The sequence below is a fragment of the Lipophrys pholis genome, assembly GCF_963383615.2.
Source record: "Lipophrys pholis genome assembly, chromosome: 12".
NCBI lineage: Eukaryota > Metazoa > Chordata > Actinopteri > Blenniiformes > Blenniidae > Lipophrys > Lipophrys pholis.
The window spans coordinates 25,335,901-25,346,049 of NC_137641.1; the positions used below are offsets into that span (position 1 = coordinate 25,335,901).

Below are 10,149 nucleotides of genomic sequence, written 5' to 3' on the forward strand. Positions count from 1 at the left end.
ACTTTCTGTTTGTTTTTTTATTGACACAATTCCATTGTAGAATGCGCGATGATAATAAGCATCTAAAATGTACATTTTATCAGCAGAATATTGACATTTTCACGCTTGTCCACATTCATAAAGAAGGAAATAGAAGAATATTCAATGGATTAGTGCGTACTTTATATATTTTACTCAGTTACATCCTCGGTGCAGCTGATTCGGAGGAGTGTGCAGCCTGACGTCGCTCCGCCTTTACGCACGTCCTCTCCGCCCCGCTCATTACCGATGCGGCCACCCAGCGGACAGTCCGCGGCTGCTGCACTCTGAAGTCCGCCTGTTGTGATCAGTGAGCTGCTGAAGTCCGGATCGGAGACAGCGGGACATTTTTCCTCCGTACACTCGGACTCTCCGGAACGCGCTCTGTTTCTGCTGCGCGTCGACGCGGAGAGAGGGACACTGTGTGCCGTTTTATGGACTTTTTATATATTTTAAGATTGGAATATCTATGCAGGATCCGTGCGGGAGATGAAGATGCTTCAAACCAAGTAGCGCACTGTGACTGAGAAGCTTCTTCTCCGTCCTGCGGGACAGTTCAGTAACTCTCAGCGCGGCGGTTCGCTTGGATTACATTTTACGCATCGCGTCTTTGGACGTCCTTTAGCGCGGCGCCCCCTCTCCAATGACATATCGCCCTCCAGGATCTGCCGTCAATACCCAAATCGAGTTTAGTGAGACCACCGAGTCCAAAAACTGTCGTCCCGGTGCCGTGGTCTCCCTGTTGACCCCTCTGGACCCTCTCCGCCAGGCAAAGCGGCTTCCTATCCGAGTCCTCAAGATGTTGACGGCGCACACTGGACACTTGCTGCACCCGGAATATTTACAACCTTTAACGTCCGCGCCAGTGAGCATCGAGGTATTTATTGACTTTTTATGTTTTTATTGTAGAGAGCGGCTTGTTGTCACTCTGCGATGTCGTTCCTGGTTTCACAACTGAGAGTTAAACTGTAAAGATCCGTTATCGTGGAGAACAAACACAGTTGATCTGGAGTATAGGGAAATAATAAAATGATAAAGTAACACCCTCTCGCACATTATATAACAGGTTTTTAGTCTAGAATAACGGCAACCGTCTTCACAAATACTCATTTGCTTTTGTTTCTGCTAAATTCGCAAACATTTAATGAGTGTTTAATTAAGATTTATAGTAATTTAAGCTGCTAAAATGTTAAGATCTTCTTGCTAAACTGTTGCTCCCGTGTTCATTAGCAGAAAATTGTTATTTTCATCCGGGTCTAATCTGCTTTTAGCGCCTGAAATCATTACAATGCAGCCTTCACAACTTCACAGAGCCCGAGGTGAGGTCTTTCAAAGCCCAAAATCCAAACATATTCAGCACATTGAAGGATTACAAAGAAAAGCAAAAATAGTTTCTTCTTCTTCTTCTTGATTTAGCGCAAAAATGCACAGAAAGTTTTTTTCTCAAATAAATTTTTTTTATTTAGTATTGAAAGAAATTTCAGGCCTTTAGATAGCCACAGAGAGCTCCGGGTTAGTTTAGTTTATTGCTATTGCTGCTTGTGTGTATCTTCTGTACTAAAAGCTGGAAACCTGACAAACATTAACCAGGATTTTATATTTTATTTATTTTGCCATAGCTGGATGCCAAGAAGAGTCCTCTGGCCCTGCTGGCTCAGACCTGCTCGCAGATTGGTAAATCAGACCCTCCGTCTTCCTCCAAGCTGAGCTCCTCAAGCAGCCAGGGGGACAAGGAACCCAGCAGTCGGTCATCTGTTTCCAGCCTGAAGCTGGGGGAACACCGCCCCTCCCTGGAGGACAAATCCAGTTTCAAGCCATATAACAAAGGTGGCGGAGACTGTCGCAGAGAAGGAGTCGTCACCAGCAGCAGCTCCAGCGGCGATAAAGTCGGGTTCAGGGTCCCCAGCAGCAATAACGTCAGCACTAATGGAAATTCAAGCATGGGGCAGCAGTCGTACCCACCTCACGCTGCTTCGCCCCGAGCTGACAACAACACTCCACCTGGACAAGCGCAGCAGCATCACAAACAGAGCCAGTCTCCTGGTGGACAGCCAACCTCCCAGACTCCCAGTGATGAGTTAGCTCATGAGCAAGGCAGTCCGACCAGCACGAACAGCAGCAGCAATAATAATCATAGTAATAATCCCAAAAAAGACATTGACCTAAACAAGGTTCGCTCGGACAGTCCACACCATGCAAACTCCAGCCACATTCGAGCCAGCACAAACTGCAGTAACGGCAGCTCCGATGGCGGTTCGAACCATGATGGAGGTAAAGCAGAGTCCACACAGTCAAACCTCGGCCCCGGGCATATAACTCCCATTTCTCCCTATAAGACCAGCCAACCCCTCTTCCAGCTGCCGGCCTCTAACATGGGTTACCATGGATCAGTCGTGGGCAGCTATGCAGGCTACCCATCACAGTTTGTTCCTGGGTTGGACCCGACCAAGTCCAGTCTTGGCATGGGAGGCATGGGAGTCCCTGGAAAGCACCCGAGCTCCAGCCCTCTGACGGGTGCCTCCCCACCCTCCTTCATGCAGGGTTTGTGCAGGGATCCCTACTGTCTAAGTTACCCCAGTGTCTCCCATCTGGGTGGAAGCAACTGCAACTCCTGCATCCACGACCCTTCCTCCAGCCTCAAATCCAGCTTTCCCTTGGTCTACCCCTCCCACCCACTCCACTCCCTCCACCAAAACTCCCTGTCATCCAGCGTGACCTCTTCCCTCTCCCACCCTCTTTACACGTATGGCTTCATGCTCCCCAACGACCCCCTTCCGCATGCCTGCAACTGGGTCTCGGCTGGAGGCCCTTGTGACAAGCGATTCACCACGTCGGACGAACTCCTGGCTCACCTCCGAACGCACACGTCACTGGCGGTGGGGATGGACAGTAAGCTGCTCTCCGTTTCGTCCTCTGGACCCGGCTCCTGCCACCTTCACCTACCGCACCAGAGCAGCCCAGGCTCCATGCCCAGCTCCCTCTCTCTCAGGGCGCCGCACAGCCTGGGTTTGGCTCGCTATCACCCCTACAGCAAGGTCCACCTCCCCTCTGGGCCCTCCTCCATCTCCCTGCACTCTCTGCCCACCACAGGTCCATACTACCCTCATTACGCTCTTTACAGTCAAAGACTTGGATCCGCTTCAGCTCTTGGATACCCGTAATACTCTATCTACTTAAATGTTTATAGGAATGATTTAACGTTTTGGACTTCTCTTTGCTTTCTGACAGAGAGCTGGGAGGAGAAAATTGATATCACTCATTTATGTGCCTTGTAAATATGTAACTGCAGCCAGTTAGCAAAATCTAAAGAGGGGAGGGGCTCAATCATATCTATCTGCGCAACATAATACTTTCAGGTCATCCTCCTCAAAACATGGATTTTATTGTTTGGTCATCTTGCTAATTTCAAACAAGAGTACAAGTTGTATTGTTTTTAATCAACAACATACATGCTTAAGTTTTCGTCAGTATTATAAACTGAAATTTGCATGAAAACCAGCTAGCCTTGACCAGTGTTGTAATACCATTTTACACCACAAGGTGGTGAAGCGCAATCACTCCAGAGTTAAGAGTGTAGTCGGCCTAACAAGAGGAGATGAAGCAGTGGGTTTCAACTTTGACAGAACAAGCACTAAATACAGCGAGTGAACTTCTTGTTGAGGATTCAGAAACATTTACATCGACTCACGATTGCCACCTAACCTGCAAAAGTGGTATTACTTCAATTTTACATATTGTATTTTTAAGCCAATCTATCTTTACCATCTGAAAAAAAAAAGTTAAGACTAAGTTGCATCTGAGATGAGAGATTAAATAGATCAGTTGTCCTCTTCGGGGACTTCTTTTTTTTAAATTAAGCCTTCATAATTAAATTTCTTTTTTTATATATATACATGTTTCAGTCATTTACTCAGTAAAACAATCATACTGATTTATAAGCCACTTACAGTTCACGTGGCTCACTAAAACTAAAAAAAGTCCACTAACCTTATGTTATTGCTCATTTTTAAAGCTGGAAGACAATTTATTTATTTATTTTTTATCTAAACCAGTCTTTATGCACCCGGTTGAGGCTCCAGCTGAGTAACCATGTTATTTAGTTAGCTTTAACAGTGCTTGTTTGCCAGCTTTGGATGGCTATTTACCCCTGTTTTCAGTCCTTTATACTGAGCTAAGCTAACTGGCTGTAGTTTTATATTTAGCAGGCACTGGTGCATAGTGCAGATTTGCGAAAACAAAGTCCCAATTTATGTTTCTACAAACGGCGGTTAGTACATCAAATGTTAACATTTGTGAACCAAAAATACATCTCAAGTTTGAACTGGTGCCAGATTTTTGCTGCCATGATAGCATAAATAAAGACTTTTATCAATGTTGTGCGTTAGTTTGGTTATGTTTAAACACCAAAACTGCTTGAACAGTAAATCAAGTTGTTAAAAAAACAAAAACATTTTACTGTTGTTTTCTGGCTTGATGTTTGCTTTCAATTGGAAACGATTAAGCTTATTTTCATCGAACTAACCCACACCAGCTCCTCGATGTGGGCCTGTGTTATCTTTCAATCTGTTCACTTTCTTTATTGTTCCTGATGTAATTACTGCAGCCACAAGAGGGCGCCTTCCTCTCCCCTCCTGTCAATGAAGTGATTTCTCCCAAACGTTAACATTGAATGTACTGCAGAAACGAACAAAGCCAACTTGTTTTATTGGAGCTGCGGTGTCAGTGCTCTGATTTCCAGAAATGTTGGTCTCTTTTCAGTTCGCACTCAATCGTGGCGAATCGCTGGCTCTTTGGACTTTAAGAAAAAATTCAAGTGGAACTAGGAGTCCTGGATGCCGACTTGAGAGTTCTGTCAGTCTTTGTTTATAAGTCATCGATGGGATTTCCAATCAGGACCCTTTGGTAAAGAGCAGAACAAGCAGCTCCTGCATGTCCGCTCCTTGCTGGGATATTTCTGGAACAGATTGCCCTGAGGTGACTTTCCGGCAAATTACTGGTTGGACGCTTGGTTGAAAGGCCTTGTGGATGTTCAGGGTTCCTCGCTACAAATAAGGACGGTGATTTAGTGCAGAGAGACGGCGGTGAGCTGCAGCCTCGCCACGGTCGCTTTCTACCACGCAGCTGATGCATGTAAGCTCAAAGGCGGCGTTCACACTCGACAAGCCCCGTGGTTTGCTGCGATTTGTTTTGGTTCCTTTTGTTCTGTTTGTTCCCACTGAGAAGCTGTATTTATTTTATACGATGGGGAATCTGGCTTTAATGTTTACCGTATAAATCTGCTCTCATTTCCCCGTCCTGTGCGCAGACACGTGGGAGGCCAGATGACAGGTGTTGAACATGTCGTGTCTTAACGCTTCTTCTGAGAATGAATGTTGAAATCACATCTCTCGTCTTTCTCTCTTTTCTCCGAACTGATCAGCTTTTCGATTGTTTTTATTTTCACAGCGAATCAATAAAAACTGAGATGTGATATTTTTTGTAAAAACACAAAAATGAAAACTGGAGCACCCCGTGGAGGGCATCCAGTGAAAGGGGAGGTCATATTTTGGTAAATAAATCACACTGAAGATGTTTACAGTTTTGTCCTCGTTTCGATTTTTCCTTATTAGTCGCTCTGTCCAAAACAACCAAGTGATAACAGTTCGATCTAATGCCGGTCTCCACATGCAGCTATTATGGTAGTTTTCACACATTTCCATGTTTTTTTAAGTGTGTTGCACATCTGACAGTCTTTCAGACTGAGTTTTTCTAACAGTGTAAGGTTACAAATACAACATTCAAAATGAAGTCTTTATATATTTTCATCTAAATCATGTCCCATATACCTGAATTACTTTCATTTGGTCATTTTAGCTTTATGAAATCAATTCTTTTTAACCAACGTGCGTTGCGTGTGACCGATCTGACAGATTCTGTTGATCTGTAAGGCTGGTCATCACCCGATAAAGACAAACACGTCATCAAACGTCAGATGACGCTTTGAGGAAGACTGCAGACGCAGTTGAAACATGTCAGCAAGGAGAAAAACATCTTTCCTTACTAATTTGTTGGTTATAATGAAACAATATAATGTGTCACATATGTTTAAATGATCATGGAGAGTAATCCAAAAGACGTAAATCTCTCAGGGAGGAGATAAGAGTTCAAATCTATTCTAGAGCCAATTTACTCTCCCTTGCCGATAATGCTGGTTTACCATTACGTGTAAATTACGTGGGGAGAAATGATTAAACAAAAGACGAAGGTTCAACCCAACACCATCAAAAACTGTCGACCCTTCCCAAATGTAATTTTTTTATTTACATTAAAGTAACATAAAGTACGTTTTTTTCCTTAACTGATTGCCTGAGTTATTCTCAGAGCTTTTATTTTATTTTTCTAACCTAAACTTGCTCTTAATCATGCTGGACACTCGTGTAGTTTTACTCCCACAGTATAACAGTCAAGAATGAGACTCAGCCAGTTTTAGTCAGCTTAGATCGCAAGATAATGTTATTTATTTAATGTCAAATATTCTATATTTTGTTCTATTTTAGTTTGGTTTTCAGAAAGTGAGTGACTCCTACTTATTTTAAAGGTTTAACAAGTTTTGTAGGTTTTTTTTGCTTGTGGAAGGGGCACTAATGTCTACTGTAGTCTTCTGTTCGCATACAAACTCGATTTCGATGAATGCCGCCGTTTTCTTCATGTCAGCGAGACGGTAACATCATCGCTGTTGGAAATGCTCCAAAACACAAGTTCAACCTGACGTACTGACAAGCGGGACTTCTCACTTTACAACAAAGACATGTACAGACGGTCCGTATCTTGTTGCTGCTTCTCTGGAAAAATCAAGGACCAACAAGACGTGTGTCCTGTTTTCTCCACCGCTTCCTCCAGTTTGCGCCTCTCCGGTCTTGAGAGCTAAAGCAGGTGAAGTGCTGAAAGGAAGATGTAAACTTTTGTCAGTGTACGTGTCACAGCAGAGGCGTAGGAGAGGCTATTTTTGCTGCGAGAGAAACGCATGATTGATGACTTTGGGTGTGCTTTACTGTCGACCGTGTGCAGGCCACAGAGTGTCACCTTGAAGCATCCTGATTTAACTCCCACAGATCTATTGCAGCGGTGTGCTTCATTAAAAAAAAAAAAAAAAAAAAAAAAGGCTGTGGAAGTCAAACCTTTGGGGATGCAATGTATACATGCTGGAGGATCCCGATAAGGATCGCAGCCGCTTCCCATATGTGTTCGAGGTGAAACCTTGACGGTCGCTCGAGTTACTGCGGCTGCTCCGTGATTGGCAGCGGTAATATGCCATTTCCTCGCAACATGACACTGTGACACCCTCAGCGAGGTATAGATGACCCGGGCCGGTCACTCAGGACTCTGACAAGGGACCCACAGGGGTCACGACAGCCTGTAACAAGAGAAAGCGCTCCCGTTTCAGTGGTCTGAGATGGCATTATGGAAGGCAGGAGCTCATGCTGAAGGTCTCAGGTTGCCAGATATGCTCCAAAAAGAGCAGCACTTAAGCTTATTGACTCGAAGAAATGTGTTTGCTGCAGATGCTGTGAAGTTTCACACCTCGCTGTCCCTCTTCAGACTCGAAAACTGGGATATTCTTAGATGTTTCTGATGGATTTCTGCACACCTTTTAGTTTAACAAAGGTGGGGACTGTAAAGCTGCATTGGGATGCCATCTATTGGTGGCCAGTAATGCTTGTTTCCTTTGAGGTTTTTTTAGTGTGGAGGAAACATCATCTACTTGTGGTTCTTTTCTTTTTTTTTTTCCTTTTTTGTGACATTAATCTGTACAGGCATTTCACACACTCATACACATTTGTTGTGAATAGATGCACTGTCTTTCATATACTATATCGAACTAAAATAAATGAACCCGATCCTCACGGAAGGCATGACAAATTATTTTGGGGTCAGAACAAAGAGGAGGTTACTTGTGTTTTTCTTCTCGCTGAAGGGTACGTTTTCATTTGTTTTGGAAGCCCTTTCACCGTCTCAACCCAGATTTAGTTCTGATTTACTCCTGCAATTGTGAAATGCATTGTTGGAGAAAATAAGAGTTTAGAATATCAGTTCAGGCTACAAAACGTCAGATTATCCAAACAATGTTGGCTCAGAATAGCAAAAGGTGGAGTGGATTTTACGCCATTCTTGTTGCCGTTTTTAATTCCAGTATGACAAATGATGTGAATTTATTCTACAAAAATACTTTCTTGCTTCCCGGTGGACAAATCCTAATGACTTTCACAGATTTTTCCAATAGTGCGCAGGGTGACTCGATCACTTTAGAATGACCGACAACAAAAATGTCTTGGTGGAGGTTTTAATATAATAATCTTCACACGGGGACCGTGGAGGTGTGAAACATGTAGTAAAAGACAAACCAGCAGATAGAAATAATCTTCACAAACTGAAAAACGTAATATTTCTGTGTGTTAGTTTGTGAATTGTTGTGTCTTTTCTTTAGCTTTTTCCCGTGTTGTCTTTTATTTGATGTGTTTGGAGTCGCAGCCACGATACAAGCACATGCAACATGCTTCAGCTTCTTGATTTGCTGCCAGCATGCACGCAAAGATTAGATTTACTGTTGTTACACAGGCCGTGTTTACACAACATTTTCAAGTGAAAGTACCAAACTTTTTTTTTTACGTGACAACAGCTTCCAGATTGCTGCATTTTCAAAATGTCCATCACTGTGGGAACAGTGAAAAGAACCTTTCTGAAACTGAAACTGCACATAAAGTCACAGCCAATAGTTTTTCTGCACACGTGCAAATAGACCGTCAACAATAACTGTGGAGGGTTTCCAAAGCGTTTGTGCCGTTCAGCTCGTTTAAGTTCACCAGCACTTCTCCAACAAAGTGTACAATCACTACACCGTCGTCTGCATATGTGTAGACACATTTCTTACATACAGCAGATACTGGCTGAGCTTTTATGATGAAAAACAAAAACAAGTTAAATAGCTTAAATGGTTGTTTTTGTATCACGAAAACACAGCACTAACTAGTGACCCGGCACGCAAACTACAGACATTTCAGCATTTCTGGTATTTCCTTGTTTGTTCCAAATGTTTCCATCTTGATTTGAGCATTTTCTAAAATGAAAAGATAGATGTGTTTCCAGTTGACTGATGTTGATCAAACTAGGCTTTACAGTGTTTCCTGTTGCTGTTAGAAGGACTCAGTTATTTTGCCATTAATCGGCATCTCCTTCCTCTTCTAGTAAATAGGAGTTCAGTGACAATTCAACAGTTTGGTCACAAGCTGAAGCAGCAGCTTTGCGGCTCATCTTGTGTAACAAACAGCGACGCTGAAACTTCAGGGGCTGTAACTACGTTTATAGTTTCACAACATCAGTTACTAATGAGAAGGTGAAGATGATGATAAATGTAAACACATATTAATGCCAAATTCCTTAAATCACGTGTGATGTGCCTTTTAAAAGCCATCGCACCAGACCGCAGCTCCGTGGCTGCAGAGCTCACAGTCTATTAGTTATCGTGCACTCGTGGAGCCAATAGCCAGGATTTCTTCTTCTTTTAGTGCCGCAGTTATTCCCCATTCGCTTCGGGCCACTTTCCCTCGAGCCGCGGTTTCACCCCCGAGTAAAGGTGACTCATCATTCCTGCTGTTTTTCATCAACACTTCCCTTTGTTGTGCACCAAACGTCCTCCTCAAAGACGGGGGTCACTCGTGCAACCGGAGGATTCGTCCTTCATCCATCACCTCACACCTCGGCCTCTCTAAATCTACCGGTTTAGCCGCAGCAGATTTTTATTTTTATTCTTCTTTTTTTTTTTTTATTTAGCGCTCCAGATTGAACCCAGAGTGTTGAGGACACGCCGTGCTGTGATGTATAAAAAGAAGTCTTGGGGTATTGTTCCTCTTGCCTGGCTGGTGTGAGTGAGTCAGGCCCTGACAGGCCCGATGATTAATGATGACAGACTGCGGAGCTGCTCCTTCATTACATGACAACACTTTAACCTCTCCATCAGCCTCCACCGGCACAAGAGAGAAAGAGGGAGGGATTTGATTTAAAACACGTCCGAGGATATATATTTTTTTAATGAGTGATTTCAAGCCAAAGATGCATGACTCTCTCCCTTTTGCCCCCTCGGAGAAAGTGAAATTT

General features: G+C 43.5%; 1 protein-coding gene across 1 annotated transcript; it reads left to right on the forward strand.

The window, feature by feature from the left end:
- The first annotated feature begins 321 nt into the window (after window positions 1-321).
- Window positions 322-4,382, forward strand: LOC308118245 (zinc finger protein 703-like). The gene is made up of 2 exons (XM_080477582.1): window positions 322-895; window positions 1,638-4,382. Exons 1-2 carry the CDS (start codon window positions 662-664, stop codon window positions 3,177-3,179), a joined length of 1,776 nt encoding a protein of 591 aa, XP_080333708.1. The 5' UTR covers window positions 322-661; the 3' UTR covers window positions 3,180-4,382.
- The last annotated feature ends 5,767 nt before the right edge of the window (window positions 4,383-10,149 follow it).